The sequence below is a fragment of the Leptinotarsa decemlineata genome, unplaced genomic scaffold (genome assembly GCF_025532065.1).
Source record: "Leptinotarsa decemlineata unplaced genomic scaffold, Ldec_3_MD MMD2_tig00001064_RagTag_RagTag, whole genome shotgun sequence".
NCBI lineage: Eukaryota > Metazoa > Arthropoda > Insecta > Coleoptera > Chrysomelidae > Leptinotarsa > Leptinotarsa decemlineata.
This window is the reverse complement of record NW_027412558.1, coordinates 3,810,269-3,829,998: the sequence shown is the minus strand read 5'-3', so window position 1 is coordinate 3,829,998 and position 19,730 is coordinate 3,810,269. Positions and strand designations below refer to the sequence as shown.

General features: G+C 32.5%; 1 protein-coding gene across 1 annotated transcript in view; it reads left to right on the top strand.

Annotated features, from left to right (window-relative positions):
* Nucleotides 1-4,982: 4,982 nt before the first annotated feature.
* Nucleotides 4,983-19,730, top strand: part of grn (GATA binding protein grain) — a 125,224-nt gene continuing 110,476 nt past the window's right edge. The window contains exons 1-2 of the mRNA XM_023173061.2: nucleotides 4,983-5,143; nucleotides 7,600-7,991. Of these exons, the coding sequence (XP_023028829.1) occupies nucleotides 7,778-7,991 (214 nt within the window). The 5' untranslated portion in view covers nucleotides 4,983-5,143; nucleotides 7,600-7,777. The remainder of the gene's footprint in view (nucleotides 5,144-7,599; nucleotides 7,992-19,730) is intronic.

Here is a 19,730-nt window from a genome sequence, read left to right as displayed (position 1 = left end):
CCGGGAAGAGATAATATGTTGGAGAAGAAAGTATCTAAGATCTATACGAAAATTTCGGGCTGAAGGAAGGCCAATTTACCATCAGGACGAAACGTGGGTAAACGCAGGTCATAGGTACTCTCACAAAAATTTGGACAGATAAAAATATATCAAGCTCCAGGCAAGCCTTTATGGAAGGTTGGTCTACTGGTATTTCCCCACCCTCTGGTAAAGGCAGTAGATTAATAGTTTCTCACATTGGCAGTGAAAAAGGATTTGCTAAGCATGGTTTGTTGGAATTTGAATCCAAAAGCACAAAAGACTATCATGAGAAGATGACAGCTGATGTTTTCGAAGAGTATTTTGAGCAGATGATTGAACATATACCACCAAACTCAATTATAGTATTAGATAATGCACCTTATCATTCACGACTATTTGAAAGACTTCCAACGACTGCGTGGAAGAAACAGGATATCATTGACTGGCTGTGGAATAAGTCCCTGCCTTACGAAGATGGAATGGTTAAAGCAGAACTTTTAAAAATTGCCCGGCAACACAAATCTAAGTTCAAGAAATACGTAGTTGACAAAATGGCGGAAAGACGAAACATCACAGTCCTTAGACTTCCACCCTACCACTGCGAATTAAATCCAATTGAACTCATTTGGGCACAAATGAAAAGCTATGTGGCTAGAAAAAATACGTCATATAAAATACAAGCTGTACGTGAATTGTTATATGAGTCTGTAGAGACACAACCGCTAATTATTAACCTGCAAGACGACTCGGATTCCGAAGATGATCCTGTTTATTTTGAATTTGAATAGTTTTGTAAGTAATCGTAGTTTATATCATTTAAAAATAGGTATTAATTAAATAAATGTATCTTTTACAAATTGCAAGTAACTTATTATTTTTGAATAAAATAAAGAAATTTTTTAAAAATAAAAATACAGTTTACAGTACCTACAGTTTAAGAATATTAATATATTTATTTATTTAAAGTAACTAATGTTTTAATCATATACTCTACGACACTGGTCACTCATTTCCACTCAAAATACCTACATAATCGGATTAAAAGTTTAATAGCTGTATTGTATTTCTTCAGATACAAGGTGGGTTAGTTGAAAACATCTTAAACTGCCAGTTTTAGTTTGGTTTTTGTTATTATATCATATTAGCTGTCCTCTCTGTATTTCAGTTCATTTTTTCAAATCCAACAAGCTCAACGAGTTCGAAATATCGATTGTTTAGAAAATATACTTATGAAGATTGTCTGTAGTAGGTATAACAACTGCAATTTTGTAATTAGCTTTCGTTGATACCTAATAGACAAGTCCTTTTTTATTACGTACCTCAGAAATGGTATTTTTCAACTTAAATAGACTCTCAGTTGCTTCGAAGAAACTGATCCTTACTAAAAAAATGTTATTCGTTTGAAAATAAAATAAATAAGTTCGAAATATGAGAACGGGAAATTGGCGTACATAATTGAGTTGGTTGAAAAGTAAAGAAATGTAGTATTCAATTCAAAGATTCAATGTTGTTCTGTGATCCAATTTAGAAAATATTTTTTATAGTTGTAGGTATACAGTGAGTAACAAAAATATGGAACACTCGCATTGATAGGTGTTTAATATCTAGGTGTTTTTTAATGAAAACCAATGATAGTTTTTCTCTCGAATTTCGATAAAAATTCTTGATGAATTCAATGAAAAGCGCTTTTTAATAGATCACATACCTGTACAGAGTGTACTGATTGAACCAGGCATTGAAAATATCTCAGATATTGTCTGAGATATTTTCAATTCTTGTAGAACATGACGATGACGATAATCTAATAGTGCTTCAATTAGGTAGGTATATACCTCGTCATCACCCGGAGAATAATATGAATTGATAATAAAGCCCTTTGAGTCTTAATCAGTGTTGTTGTTTGTGACTTATACTTAGTGCCTGGATTATAATGGCTGTTCAATTCAGTTTACTCTGCAGTAAAGCGAATTATTAAATGTGCTTTTTCTGTTAACAAGAAGATTATTATTTCTCATAGGTATATATGACATTATCATGTAGGTATACTAAAATCTTTCCTATCTTACAGCTGATTTTCTAGTGGAACTCTATTTGCAAATAACAGGTGTTTCATATAAAAATATATGTTTCCGAAAAATAGCGAAAATGTGTATTAAACAGCATGTGGAAATTTAGACCATTTAGTTGAGGAGTTTGTAGAACTTCAAATCATAACATTCCACGAAGATTCATCGGATCTATCTGATGATAACACAGGATAATCGTTGATCATCTTCTTGAATAAGCATATTATCATGTAAATGTTTTGAATTGAAATATTATAACGATAATAATTGTTTATGAATAAATGAACATAGTTATTATTACTTTTAACGAATATTTTTGAATACATACCCAAACACACGCCGCTGTAGGTGGTACAATGACTTGGAAGCGTATATAAAATTTTTTGTTTGCGATAAAAAAAAGGTGAACCTCGCAAAGAATTATAAATCCGCCTATATACCAGTTGTGGCGAATCATAACTAATTAAAAAAATTTTAATTGAGTAGGTATCTATTTACTGTTGGCTTTTTGCATTTATAGTAGACTGATATTTTGGAAGTTCTGAGTAGAATAGACAAATGCATTCATGTGACTGATTACATTTCATAAATAAAACGATTAGATATTTAATTGGAAGAAATCAATTTATTGAATTTAAAACAAATATCTCATGTTGAAATAAATATTACTCGGACAACGAAAATGTATTTCAAATAAATTGAGTTATTATGGCATAAGAGGCACTGCTCTCGATTTGGTAGGGTCTTAAATATCTTCAAAATAGGTATCAGTACGCCGACGTCAACGATATCAAGTCAGATTCAAAGTCAGTTTGTTATGGCGTTTCTCAGGGTTCTGTCCTCGGCCCGTTATTATTCATCATTCATAAATATGAATAACTTATATAGCTTCATTTCACCAAAAAAAAATCTGTTTTGTTGGCCGACGACACAACCCTCATATGCTCAGACAAATCACATACCAGTTTACCTCAAATGATGGACAGAAATTAAAACTTAGCAACTTGGTTCACAGCAAATAAACTGAAACTGAACGATAAAATATCCCAGAATATTGTGATATCCTCAAACACCATTATTACTCTAACTCTAGGAGACTGTTAAGTTTCTAGGTGTTCCTATTGATGCTAGACTTAGTTGGTTCAGCCATATTGAAGCAACTACTCGTTGCTTCAATATGGCAAAAAGATCCGCATGTTTATTGAATAATACAAGACATAGGTTAGCAGTTAGTCAAAAAAACTCTCTAAATTTGAATTTATACAACTGTCTCCATCCCTCAGTTAAATCTTTGGAATTCAGAAATTTCAAACATATTTAATATCAAGAGATATCTTCTCAACCACTGTTTCTACACAATCGAAGAATATGCTGCTGTAGCTGGTCAATTCATAGTACCGGAAAAATGATTCATATTGTAAAGCTGTGATAAAGCCTGTTCTTATATTTGTTGACCTTTTTATATTGATATATTTATTTTATTACTATTCATTTGACACTGATCATTTTAAGGAATTTTGATATGCCAGTTCTATTTAGGTATTTCTAAACTTTATACTTTGATCTAGAAACTTTGTTGCTCATTTTAAATGTCTGACATAGTAACCATAGTACCTATATAGTATATATGACTTGCCATAAATATAACTTTGTATATAAAGTGGTCAAGTAAATTACTCTACTCTATATATAAATTACTCTGCATCAAAATAGGTATGTATCAAATTCAAATAATCCTCTTGTTTCGTTTGTTCTGAGCACACTATATATTTGGCGAATGATCTAGTTTTCATACCTTGAACATTAGTATTTGTATATTATTCACCTTATTATGTTTTTTAAAGTATCTTTTTTAGTGGGAGAACTGACCTACATTCAGCAGTAAGAATAGGTAATAGACTGTTTACAGAGAGTGGCATAAATGCCCACCGTTCATTATTAAATACTATCAAGTTGGTTCCAAATGTTTCAATTCACATAAAATACAATGAAAAAATGTCGCATACCTGTCATAAGGTAATGAACACAAATAATCTAAATTCACAATCTGTAACTCAACATCAGTATCTAATAATCTATTACCTACTGCAGTTTATTATCCTCCATAGATCTAGTATAGGCTCACGGCATTTCATGAATATTCATACGACAACCTAACATTCCCGATGCAAAATTCCACTCTGTATACACATATAATGTATTCGGCGAATCAGTAGAATTAGCAGCAGCTCTCAATATTTTACAGACAAGTGATATAAAACAAAAGAATTACAAGACGGGATCAGCTTGAATCCGATGCAAAAAGAAGAAAGAATTGAAGAGAGAACCAATGCCAGACATGAGCATGAAAAAGGGGCAGACAATCGTTAAAGAGGCGTGGCCATTTGATTTGTGGTCGCCATTTTGTCAAATAGTAGTGTTTTGTTAGAAGCTTTATCGTATTGGAGGATCTCCCACCTCTCTGATAGCTCTCCGTGGATACTATTCCAATATATTATTGAACATCACTGAGAAGCTATTATAGCAAACAATGATATTCGATATCTATTGCGTAACGTAAAAAAACATCTGAGATTATACTTGCAACGCAGCCGTGCTGGTTTCAACTTTCGGGAGAGGAAAGATCCATAAGGAAACCGGCATCTTTCACAAGAGTGAAACATTTGTGTAGCTACAGCTTCCAAGTCGTGAAACATTCGGATGACTGAATTTTAATATACACTAAACAATACAAAATTAAAACGTCTTTCTCGTTTATCGACCCGCCTCAACTTGTAGGCCCCGCCTCCGCGTCAACTGTCCGCCAATCGCGTGTGGGATTTCGCGGAATGCACCGAACTTTACCGAATTTCGTTGCCAAGGGAGACCGATGAAAGCAGCTATCCCAACATTTAGTGTGCTCGTGTTGTTTGTCGTGTTAGTATCGATATCTACTGTGTAGTATTTTGTTTTGATAATGAGGCCGATTTGATATCAGTGATGTGCATTTAGATTATTTTAACTGTGATTAGTGAATTAGTTCCGAATGATCTCTTTAGGATATCTCATTTGATCTTGTGAGTTGTTTTTTTTTTATTCTTCCTGCTTGTGTCGACTACTTTTTTCCACAATATCGGATTTTTTATTAATATGGCAACATAATCATTCAAAACTTCTCAATATAACCTTTCAAAATATTTAGGAACCCTTTATTTATATACCTAAGTACCTATTAACTATCTTGGGATGATTATATACCCTCCCTTATTCACCAGAGCAAAACTTTCATTATAAGAATTTATTCGCAGGTGTAAAATCAGTAAATTATTTGAATCAAGGTAAATTTTATGGAGTTTATAGAATCGAATAGAGATGCATTCTGCGCCCAAAATACCACCTCAGTTGAAAAATAAAAATTATAATAACATCCCTTGTTGTATTTATGAAAATTTAAAAAAATCCTTATGCTTCATTTGATAAAACTGACAATGAAAAAACCAGATTAACTTAAAATCAACAAGACTATTTTGCATGCAAATTAATGAAGTATAATTCTGTAAATTTTAATTGAAATTAATGGTTATATATATGATGACAAACTGGTTTAGCTCGATATGCAAAAAACTATAGTATTCCAGTTTTTGTTCGTTATTATAAGTAGGTATATCCTAGACACTTATAAAGAAACATCGGTCGTGAAATCATTAAAATTTATATATTCTAATATCGATGATGTAATTTAACGATTCATTGAACTAAGAATATTTCAATGTATAATTTATTGCTGTAAACATTTCCTTTTCTATAAATATGTTCATAGGAATTTATATTCTTTTGTTTTACATGACAGGTTGATGGTATTTTTATTGATAATTTCTACGGAATTATTGTTGAATAATTCAACTGGCATCTGATGGTATACTCTGAATTGGAACACATTTTATAACATTTCTAACAGCTGAATTGCCAATTTAAATAAATACCTATATGAAAATATTCAAAAAAAAATCATAAACAGTCTGCAAAGGAAATGGAGTGAAAAAAATGTCACCTCAATTGCTTGGATAGAACTTGAATTGAGATTTTCCTGATATGCTCAACATATCTTCAATTTATTCAAATTCATATAGTATCTAATATTTTCTTTCGTAAATAGGTTCTGTCTTTTATAAATATTCATCGAATTTTTTGGTCTTCATCATTTTCATTGTAAATTTAAAAAATAATTTTAATTTCGACTTTGACTGAAACTGAAAAAATGGATCTTATAGCAGTGCAATATATATTTTCAAAATCAAGTGAGTGCATAGGATGCATGCAAATTTTATTTCTTAGTAGGTAGATACTAATACTATTCTCTAATAAATTTATTGTTGAATGATAGATACTCCAACATTCCCAAAATATGTTTAAATTAACATATTGTTGTTCAAATAGGCATAAAAAAATAACATTTTATAATTTTCAGAATCTTTTTGTAAACAGATATCGAATAGAAGGTAGGTACGTACTCCTTTAAAAAAAATATATTCCAATCATATCTAACATATTTGAACAAATCATACATTCGAAAAAGCCGAATCCCACATTGAAAAATAATTTAGTGTAATTTTCGTTTCAAAGTTCAACTTTATTTGAAAAACATGTCATTACGTATATTACAAGGTATTACATGATAATGTAATACCTACCTGATAATACCTGATTACATGATAATGTGATTCTTTGTTCTTTTTGCCCGTTGAGTTTGTTTTCCAAAACGAAAATCTCTTCAAAATATGTTCTTGGTAGATATTTAGAAGTTAAGAATGTCTCCATAATTGCATCAAATTCATTTTTAATTATTTGCAAACTATTTCTATATCGATATGAATTATTCCATGTATTGAACATATGTATCATTGATATATTTCAGATGAAAATCTACTCTTCACCTTCGGAGAAATGATATAATTCCATGATCACATCATAATCTATTTTTATCAAACTCAGAATTCATATCAAAGTACATATCAGTGAAAAAATCCATAAACAGATCCATCGGTATGTTGAGTTTATCGAGAATTTCAATTTATGAGCTGGTTTGAAAATGCTTTCAATTCAAAAAAAGTCATTTGCTTAGCAAAATTCCGATGATTATGGAATTCCACACATTTGTACTGATTAAACTTGGTGCACTCCTATTTATTATCGTTGAACAAGAATATGAAATAATCATAATATATCATGTTCACTATATTCAATAAAATCATCTGACACCCCATTGATTCCAGTATTTTCATCAAAATCGCCTATAGTTTATTTCGAATGTTTATTAAACAAAAACAAGATTAAAAATTTCATTCACTTCTATAATCGATCCGATAAACCTCAAAAGTATTCGATATCGTACGTCAAATATTTACTCTCCACTTAAAATTATTAAATTAAAAGAGAAATTGATAAAATCACTGCAAAAATTTGATAACATTCAAATTTCTAGATAACAAAAAACTCGCAACAACCGTTGATAACAAAGACTTTTTATTTTCAGATCGTCCTCGACCATAAATCTAGCGGCCGTCGACCGTCGCATCGAAACAAATGCTCGCTACACCTGCCTACTATGATCAGAGAAACAATTGGTGATTAGCAGTGTACCGCAATTGCAAGCCCTTTGGGATTTTCGACATTTTTTTCGTGTGTGTAGTGTGAAACGAACTCAGTAACCCATGATTATGGAGATGACGAACGAATCGGTGGTGGGACGTTGGTATGAGTCCCCCAGAACCGGGACGACCGGGAGTCCCGGACAGGGGTTGGACGGAGGAAATTCGGACATTAACGTTGCCGAACATATGGGCACTTTCTTCCTGGACCATACAGGCAGCCAACGGGCAGCGAGGTACTACCACCAGACGATGCATTCGCCTTACGGAAGCCACAGTAAGTTAAAAAAAATTATACTGACAGGGAAGGGAGCTCGAGATATTTAGGATTCATTAGACAGTGTTAGTTTTTTCTATGAGTTTTTTCAAGAGAAAAAAAGGCAACAACAAAATATGCCGAAATTTTGCTAGAAGTGAAATAAAATCAAGAGAAAAAATCCCGATACAAACACTTTTGTTGTTTGTTTTTGGGAAAAATAAGGAAAATGAATCAAATTCAAACTATTTGAAACTGTCAGTCGAAAAACAAACCGTTTTATATAATTAAGAGAAAAGACACGAACATTAGTGAAAGCAATAATAGCACCTGAACGAAAAAATATACTTAAGCGACCATTCGAAATAGGAGGCTGCTCTAACTGCGTATCATGCTTACATACAATCTCGCGTTAGATATGGAATTATTTTCTGGACAAATTCTACAGATGCCCACAGAATTTTGGTAATCTAAAAAAGATGCTTGAGGAGCATACTGAGTATGAAACAAAGCGAGAGCTGCAAAAATGTATTTCAAAAGTTGAATGTGCTCACCTTTGTGGGACTGCATATATATGAAGCAGTACTATTTGTTAGGGGAAAAAATGAACTTTTCAAAACACTAGTACATGACTACAATACTAGATTCAAACAACATTTAACTACAGATTTAAAAAATATACTTATATTCAAAGAAATGTGGAATTTACAGTTATAAACATTTTCAATCATTTGTCTGATAATCTAAAAAAATGCCAATTAATGAAATGAAGCATCAACTTAAGCAGTTAATAATACAAAAGACTTACTATAAATTAGAAGAATACTTTGAAGACAGTCCTATATAATTGTACAACTTATAAAATGTTATGCTCCATAGGTAAAAACATCCTTTCAACATGTAATTTTAGTTTATAAGCTATTATATTTCTCCCTACGGGTTTTCTCTTCCACTCTTTTATTTCATTTTAAAACTTATTTTTATTATTGACGTGTTCTACACCCGTTTGGGTATTATGTATTGTACACATGAACGAATAAAGAATATCTATCTATCTACCATTCTCCACTTTAAAAATGGCAATGAATTGAACATGGAAAAATACCGTCCTTGATGGCGAATTCATTAGAGGAAAGTTTTGAAAAATACTGGAAATTCAACAAATATTAGTTATATCTAAAAATTAGTTCGGATTTAAAAAGATTGATTTGCTGAAATAACACCAGAAATCAGTTGAACGCCGAACAATATTATTTACAACCGGCACTCTGTTTCAAGTATGGAGAGAAAGATTTGTATTCGAGGTATTCCACTTATTAATTTTTTCATAACTTGAGTAAAAAATAAATATTACTGGAGTTTTTTCCCAACACCAAATCGTTATTTTCAACACCTCGACACATGTTTCGATCACCAAGTGATCGTCTTCAAAGAGGAAGATTAAAAACTGATCTTCCTTGTTATTTTCAACACCTCGACACGTGTTTCGATCACCAAGTGATCATCTTCAAAGAGGAAGATCAGTTTTTAATCTTCCTTTTTGAAGATGATCACTTGGTGATCGAAACACGTGTCGAGGTGTTAAAAATAACGACTTGGTGTTGGGAAAGAACTCCAGTAATATTCATTACTACACCAAAGGTTCCAAACAGTGCATCATAAGTACTTGAGTAAAAGACAACAATGTGTGTGAAAAAAAAAAGAAAATACTAGGGTCTTCAGAAATTCTAAATATGGAGTAGTTACTTCAAGGCACAGTTTTAAACCCGATACTCTTTAACTTATATATGCCACTTCATTTACAAAGAGACACTACAGTTTAATAAACACTACACGTATTATTTTTCGAATAATAACTTGATGGATTTCAAATTCGAAGTTGAAATGCATCTATACAAGATATATTCATAAATATGGTTCAACATACTTATGACATCTCATTTAGAAAAGCCCCATTTCTATTCACCTACTGGTAATAAATTTGAGAGACCAATTTTCAAACCTCGTCGGTTTTTAAAGACGGTTCCAATATCACTATATAAACACTATAGAGCATTATTACATATTGGATAGTCATATGAAGTGGGATAAGAAAATAATGTTTGTCTTTAGAAAATAATATCTACTCTGCCAATAAATAAAATATTTAGATTACTCGGGATAATCATCTTGAAACAGTCTATCATATTTTTGTGTCAAATAACCTAACATATGGCATGATAGAATGGAGTTGGATCTGCGAATATCCCTTCAAGAAATATATAGAAGTGCTACAAAAGTATTTCCTGAAAACAAGAACCAAAAACTCAACCATTGAGTCTTTGGAAGAAACACAAAATATCGAATATCATATCATTACCTATTTGGGGCAGTCGGTAGCCAAGCGGTTCGGCGTGGGTGCTTTGTTCACTCACTCGAATTGACTGCCGTGTTGGTCGGTGGTTCAAGCCCTAGTCTGAACGATCGATCTTCACTTGCTACCGTCCAACCCGTGTTAGGAATCACACGTTAAAAGGTAAGCCCTCGTTAATCCTTAGCTCGCACAAGTTTCGACTTCTGAGGGTTGTCGTTCGTAGGGGTGACACAGCTGGTTAACGGAAAAACATATTTTAAACATATTTAAACATATTTTGGAACCCAAAATATATAATATATTGCCAACCGAAATCCATTAACCCAAATGCACTGAAAATCATAGACTCAAAACAAATGTTATTAATAATAAATAAAACAATCAAATTGTAAGAATGGTGATAAAATATTTTATACTGAGTCACTTATGAGGTTTTCTTTGTTAGTATTCATCTAAGTCTTTAGATGATGACTGGCTTATTCCGATTCAACATTACATGTAGTAAGATTCTGTTTTTTTTTGTAATTGACGGTTTCCACACTTTGCTAATTTTAATACGTTGATTCGACTACTATTTCAGTAGTTATTCGGTATGTATGCCGCTTCTTTGCATTTCCTTTTGAATCAGAGTGTTCCTTTGGTGAATGGTCTCAGCATTATCATATGAACATTATCATATTTTGCATATGAACAATTTTGAAAAACCTGCCGGGTAATTGTACTTAAAAGTTGCAAATGTGATAACAGCTGTATTTGTATGTAGGTACAATTTTTGTAGTCACAGCTTCTGTTGGAATAATTTGAACGAGCCTAATGTTACCCCATCCTGTGTGATGTTTTTTGGCACTAACTTAATAAAAATATTATTAAAAAACTTCAACCCGCATGAAAATGTGTCACTTTGAATGGAGAACTTGTAATGTTCTCCATTCAAAGTTTGTTAACTGTTATGAATCATTAAGGGTCAAAATAGTTAGTGTTGGTCCAATCATTGTTCATTTTGTATGAAAAAAGACGGAGAAGAAATCTAAAAAATTTGAGGTTTATCCAATCGATTAGAAAGTGGATGAAATTTTTAATTTTGTTCTCTTTAATGATCATTTGAAATGTACAATAGGCGTTAATTAATCCATGCACAGGCACCGCTCTCAGAGCGCCTTAAGGATGTTTCTGTAGAGCTTGTGTTTTGTCCTTAAAAAAAGGCAATCACATGAATTGAACGTGTAGGTAGATTCTGCTATATACCTTCAGTATTGGTTAAATTTGACATTTTCAACCGATTTTTAAACTGGAATTAGATGAAAAGTAGTATGACACATCTCTTCATGATTACCAGATTCCACAATTATACTTTAGTCGTATTATAAGGATGAGAGACTTCAATTTTTTTAATAAAACCATAAGATATGTCCTGTAAATCATGGAATACATGTTGAGTTGAGTTTGAAAGCACTAAAAAATAGCAAATATATATTTTTCTATTGCAAGGTACCTTTCCACTTAATTGAATCAGAGAGGGGCCTAGCCAACAGTAACATATGATTAAAATGAAAAGCAATTATGACAAAAAAAAATAAATGACCTCCATTCTCGGTGAATTGTTTTGCTTATTGAAGATGACTTTCTCTAAACAGTTTGTATATCGATTGAAAGTTACGAATAAGCAATTATTTCAAATATCTCATCAAAATAATTATAGCCTGTTAAAGGTCTTCATTATCGACGGAAAAGCTGCAATAGAATAACTTTTAAAAGTATTAGATATGAAATACGAACAGCAAGAAGCATTATACCTCTGTATAATCAATCAATTATATGTTCTTTCAACACAGCATTGAAATAAAAAAATGTGGGTACAAAATACTAATTTAACATCACTGATCGATCAATAAATTTGAATTATTTTCCTGGTTTCGGAAACACAAGCTCTCTTGATATAATATCCAACTGGTCATGTGCATTTAATTTAGTTTATTATCGAATTTTCCTGTCATTATTCCTGGCTATTGATTACATAACTCCGACTTTGGACTTTATGCATGCCGAGCATTCCTTTGGGTTTCCTAGAAACTATCCAACTACGGTAGGCGATAAATTTGTTGTTATGTGGGTATAAAATACATGTTAAATAATATATTAAAAGTCATAAAGCTGCATAATTAATTGAATAGAAAGAAACACTTTCTGAATTCGAATAGGAAATGCTATGCTTATAGTTGAGGCGTATTATTGAAAAACGTAGTGAATTATCCTCCTAAATGAGTTTGACATAACGGTGTGACAGTGCGACAGAAGGCAGTGCGATCGATCATATGCAGGAACAATTGATACAGTTAAAGTTCACCTTTTCAGAAAGGAATAATCTATTCTCTTTCCTACCGACTGCGCCATGTTATGGTAGTGACTTAATAAAAACGACACTTGGCATAAACGGGTTTATTGTGCTTTTTCCAAATTTGTAATGAGGTGTGCTTGCGTATTACTCATGACAACAGAAAACTAACTTCACAGGAAATAGTTTGAATATTTTTTCAGAACGAAATTAGGTGAAACATCCCTCTACATAATTTCGAAAAAACTTACTTCAAATTCTACACTAATAATAATTAAAAGAGGAATGTCGATTAGATTAGATAGAGACACTCTTGGTAGATACGTTTCTGCTCAATTTGCAGTGGCGAAAAAATAAATGAATGAATGAATTATTGACAGCTATTTTTTATTCGTTTTGGAAGACCTATTGACGCCATTATGTGAGAAATATAATTGAAACTAAGACATATTTTTCTTTCTTCTCTAGCGTGGATCTCTTTCTGCATTAGTCTATGTTTAGGAAGAATAAAATTAGAATTCTGCCTATATATGAAAGTACTCGTGGTTATTTTTATGAATAATGATTTTCATATTGTCATACGCGAAAATGACATAAACATAAATGTAAAACCAACAGATACTTATAGTAAGAGTCTGCATAGTTCAACAATGGTCATAGTGCACTTCCTTGTGGAACACTTACAGCCATATCATAATAAAAATCAACTGCTTACCGTTTAAAACAAACTTTTTATTCTCTGTTACATGATATCTTTCATTAGGTAGTACCTATATAGCACTTTAGTATTTCTGACATCTGCACAAAGTTGAAGTCCAAATAAATTTTGTCTACTGGTTGCATAAATACAACATATACAAATTTTGACGAGAAATGTTCATGTCAATTTTCCACAGTATAATGGAAGTATAATGAAACGAGTTTCAAAATTGGTCTATCCTCAAGATATAACGCTACGTTTCTAGCCCTGAAAATGTATTTCTCCACCTGAGCAAGCAATGAAAATGATATATTAAAAGTGAAAAATTGATTTTACGCAAGCAATTTGGATTCATTTCAAATCAAGAATATGAAACTATTCTTTGAAAGTAAGAAATGTTCGATTGAAGCAACTGGTATTGTTAAAGAGAGAAAACCAACATATTGTCATGTACAATTCAGTTTTTTATATCAAGAATATCATTTTTTCTGATCGAAAGTGAATGAATCCAATTCTCACTGTGAGTAATTCATAATTTCAGATCAAGAAAATTATGTTATATAATAGAGTAAATTGATTTTAAACTCAAAACCGTGATTATGTCATAGTGAATATATTAATTTCTCAAAATGAAAAAAATTGATTTTTTTTTAAATGAACAAATCATCTCTTTCGTTATATACAAACAAATCATTTTCTTGAGTCAATGCAGTCATGCTTGATCGAAGATTTTTTTTGTGTGTGATGAGGGAGCTTTTGCACTGAAAAATACTTGTTCACACTGTCAAAATATTTACTCTGATCCAGAATTATTCAGTTTGAATACGAAATGTGATCCATGCAAAATCCCCACTCCTCGCTTAATCATTAATAATGGAAGGTACGCCACTGTGGGTGTCACGTACGTCCATGGTCTGATTCCACGAATATTTGTCTGTGATATCCCGCCCGCACTCAGCCTGAATTTAAATCAAATGGACAACGATGACCCGCAGAGGCCCGTCAAATTTTGTACCTCGTCACTCGTTTTTTTTCTCTTCTATTTTTTTATACTCGTGTGAAAGTTGAAAAATTCGTAAAATGTCACTTCTCGGATTCATGTACCGGTTGAAAACGAAGGAATGCAACCCGACCACGGGTTGAATCGTTAGAATTAAGAATATATTTTATTAGCAGCGGTGGGATGAAATTGGGAAGGTGTTATTTTCTGATTTTGGTTTGATAATTACGTTAAATTTATTTCATTACTGACGTATTAGTGTTCGAATATCGAAAATTAGAGAACGAAACCTGGTAGGTGATTTGTCAAACAGTTTTGAAAAGGGATTCCGCAAGGTTGTATGCTTGGCCTGAGTATTCTAATGTAGCTGTTCACTTTATTCATAGTTAAAACTATTTTATTCATTATTATTATTTTCGAATCACAGGAGAGCAACCAAAATCCAAGCTTCTATTTGCTAATTGAAATTGAGCAAAATCAGTCGGATATTCACACATAATATAATACCAGGCATGCCGATGAAATTTGAATGAATTATTTTCATTTGAGTGGACCTCAAAAGAAGTTGATGATACGCTAAGCAGATAATAGAAAATCTTAGTTTGTCCAACTTCAATAAAACCTCTGAAAAAATATTTTTTTGTGACTTTTACATTTACGAATTTACTATTATTGTTTGTTATTTTTAACTATTGGAAATATCGAAAAATATTCAATCAATTCTTGATATTTAAGATAAATATTCGTGGAAATATTAAAGGAAAATATTTTTACTTTTCACATATAAAAAGATGAAACTTTGAACGTCTTTCGATTTTTTCCCTGTTGAATATTTGATGTTTTTTCCAAATGACCCATTGAAGTACATTGAAAAATATTTCCATAGTTTCCGACGCTTTTTCATTTATTTTAATTCGAACTGATGTCTAAGAAGAAATTTCAACTTAAGCGGCCGTGTATTTCTCTAGAAATACACCGTTCAGAAAGATGTTTCGATCGTTGCCACATCGCTTTCAATAACATCTACCGCAGTAGTAGAAGAAACGTCAGTCATAAAAACTTGCAGACCAAGGCCCGGAGAATAGCTTTGACACATTCACAAAAGTTGTTTATGATGCAAATATTATGACAAAGACGTTACAGTTTCTATGTAACTTCATTTTCCTTTGTCACTTTATTACCATTCAGTTTTCTCAATGTCGAGAGTAAAAAGTTGGTTTTCGGATGCCGAAAGGAAAAATACATTTTTCAAAGCAAATAACAGATAATTTGTGAATATTTTCAAATTCTTTTATCAAAATTAAAAGGACAATATCTTATAGTGATCACAACTCTTATTCTTGTGAACAAATTGATAATACAGGGCTTTTCATGATGAGCGCTAATTAGCCGTTTCTGGCAAACTATTCAACGGATCAACCTGAAAATTCCACAGTATGCATAAGTCAATATGACCTACACGCCTAAAATATTTTAGACGAAGCGGCGTTGTCGCTTCTACTATAAAGTAGCGGCTTCTTCGATTTTTCAAATGGAACACCCCGTATATAATATCATATTATGATTCATTATCACTTTGTCACCAAATCCATATACTATTTACCTATACCTATCTATTACCGTTTAGAAGATATAAATTAATTTCGATATTTTTTTACCAAACATGAACTTTTATAAATGCTGATAATCTTGAACTCTCTTGCACTAAAACGATCAAATTTGAAATGGAGTGGAGTGATACTATGAGGATCTTCAGTCCGAGTCATATTTTCATTTGCCTCATACAGGGTCTTCAAAAAATGCGAATTTAAAGAACATCGATTTTTGAAGAATGAAAAAGGAAGGAATCACGATTTTTCGTTATTTCTTAGAGGACTCAAATTTTCAAGTCAGATTCACAAAATTATCAACATTATGATGAGAAATGAGCTAACAAGACCTTCGCTTTCTCATTTGTCCATCCAATTTACGTCCTGATTAGATTCAAGGACAGGAGCTCATCTTACATGCGGTACCTACTCAACTAGGTACCGAATCCTCAAAAAAAACCTCTCTTGTGATCTTAGGGTAGGCATTAAATCGGGTTCACCGTACTCAGGCACTTCAAATTAATACCGAGGTACCCCAGATGTAATATTAAAAGCTAATAACGTAGATTATCGAATTAATAAAAAAAGAATCGCCATGTAAGTGGGACCCTAATAAGTAGCTTCGATCCAATCGATGACTATAATTTGCTTTTATCTGCGTCCACATATGTCTAGATAACCCAGCTATTAACTCAGATTATCCATCCATATTGTTATTTTAGTGTGGATATATGTTAATTCAACATGGTTTATATCTCAAGGAGGTCGACTGGTGATTAAGATGTTATTTGGACAATATGGAGGTGTTTATTGCAGTGTTCAGATGCTATCACTTTCATTGCTGAAATAGGCCTAAATTTTCAAAGACTAATGAAGTTACATTTTAACAATATTTTCCTCAATGTATGAATACTCTGACCTCTTGCTGAATAAAAATCAATAACGCTACGTCTACTTTTCTCTCCTTTTTATATTCGTATTTGTATTCAAGTATATTGTTCTGTAATTGTAGATATTTCTCGGGAAAATTAACGTGTATCATCATTATTAACACCATTTCGGTACTGAATAATGATTTATTACAGACTCATACAAACTGAAGTATTCAAAATACAAATAGTTCATCTACTTTTTATTTTAGATATCACCTTGATACTCTGAATTGGTCATACCACATCGAAGAATAAGGCTCGAAACTTTCCATATATCTATTTCTACTCGGGCAATTGAAGAATTTTGTCAACTTGAACACTCTTTTTCATCAGCATATTATGCTTTTTTTCATTCACATGTTAGCTACTGAACTTTACTTTGGGGAAATTAGCCCAATGTTGAGAAAATATTCTTAGTACAAAAGCTAGCTATTAGAATAATGTCAAATGCCGATTTCAGAAATACCTGCTGACTCCTTTTCAAAAAACTAAACATAATGGGTACCCTCTTTCTTTATCTGTCACTTTAATTGTGGCCATATTATGTGGCCATATTATTTTTTTTTAATTTGAATAACCATATTATTTACATCATGTTTGTATCTCTCGTATACACGTGCATCACCACTGGTGATAGTTGTTTTTTTTAATTTACTTGTAATCTATTTGAAATGTTTGTTGGTTTTTCATGTTTGTAAAGCTCTAACATTATTGTTTTAACTTGCTATAAATGTAATTTTTTTCACATAACGTGGCTAAGTAAACTGTCTCTCTATCTGTTCAAGAAAAAAACAGAGAAAATGATTTAATATAATTTTCAGAGCATTTTAAGTGCTGAATAAGAAACCCGAGGATCAATATCAGCCACATTGAGCTATTGATGGAGTGTTCAAATTTAACAGTGTTGTCCAACAAGACAACATAAAATCCTAAATATGGAAAACTGGTAGGACATTCGATTTATTATTATCTTTGATCTGATCCAATCGCTTGTAGAAAACATCAGGAGATGAGACATTGGCATGTTTTTATATAACAATTGAGTGAAGTTTCTTATTTTTTAGCGGGGAAGAATCACTACCCAGTTCAAGTTTCCTTGAGGATGTTTTAACAAACTGAAACCGAAATCAGTCGTAACAAATAAAAAACTGGGTAGATATCCTATATTCAATATGGATTTCTAGTAAATGTATAGGTCATCAATCGAACAAGTTGGCAAGTTGGTTAACAAATACTTATAAGAGAAGAATCCATTGTTTCTCGGATATTCTATACACGTAACTTATTTTGGAGGACTGAGTGGTGGGGTTATTGGGGATTTCAGATTTTCAATGTTTTCAGTGCAAAAAAAATACCAACTTCCGAACAATGATGAAAATAAATATAAAAACAATTACTAACAGAAATGTCACTACCATGGACAGTCAAGCGGCGTTAGAAGCTGTTGGCTCCTACCAAGCAACATCTAAATTGGTGGCAAATTGCCAAGAACGATTCTCCTCAATAGAAAGACTTAACAAATTGTCTCCGGTCTGGATTCCTGGCCATACTGGCCAGCTGCAGATTCTCTTGCAAAGGAGGGTGCAGCAAGTGGCTTCATTGGACCAGAACCTGTCATTGGCATTGCTTTAGGCTTTGCCAAACAAAGATTGAACACCTGGATGGCAAAAAGATTTATGGACTTCTGACATAATCTTCCAGGATCGGCTCACTCCAAAGCGTTTATTCACCCTTCAAAGGTTGATACCAAACAGTTGTTGGACTACAGTAGGGATGAACTACGATGTCCAACAGGCCTTCTTGCAGGTCACTGTCATTTGAATCATCATATTCAGAGACTCGGCTGTCGGAAGACAGTTTGTGTCGCCTCTGTTTGGAAAATGATGAAACAGCAGAGCACATACTTTGTGCCTGCCCCGCTGGGGACAGAATCTGGTTTTTAGAGTTAGGCAGAGCCGTACTCTTACGATGTGACCTGAAAGACCACTCACCATACAAACTAATCGATTTCGATAAGAAGCTAGGTTTATTTGGTCGAGTGTGAATAGGTGTGAGCCACAATAAAACCTTGCGGGTTGCGGTGGATGGTCGAATAGACCCACTCATTCTTGACCTAACCTAACCAACTACCATCGGAGCAATTTATCTAGATAGATACATCATGAAGTTGGCCATTCCGGTTCGGTAAATAATCAAAACGATGCGATGTTTATATTAAATAAGAACGAATTGAATAATAACACATATTATTGAGTAATGAAACATTTATCCGCGGAAGAAAAACAGTAGCCGCGCAGTTTTCCAATTATAAATTATTCATATAATTTAAAAAAAAATCATTACACTGGCACAGTCTGCAATTTCAGGCTCATTATTACATGTGAGTAGATATTAAACCAAGATATTTTTTTAATGAATGGTTGTAGATCCCGACTATAATTAAAAGCGAGTTTCTAAAAAGGAAAACACGATGAGTTTCCTCACATACTTGAAAATTACCCAGTTACTCTACAACAAAGTAATTTCAGCAGAGCTTAGGATAAATGTGCAGAAGGTAATTTTTAGAGATACAAGAAATGTTCACTTTGGACATACCTTGAGAACAACAAGGGATTACTTTCCAAACTCTTGACTTTTTTGAAAATGCACAGTATTGAAGTTTGGGAATCACACGTTAAAAGGAAAGACCTCGTTAGTCCTTAGCTCGCACAAATTTCGACTTCTGAGAGTTGTCGTTCGTAGGGGTGCGATAGCTGGTTAACGGAAAAACATATTTCAAACAGACATATATTTATGTTTTTCATTTGTGAAGTTTGTGAATACAAGTAACTTTCTGGGGTGAACATTTCGATTT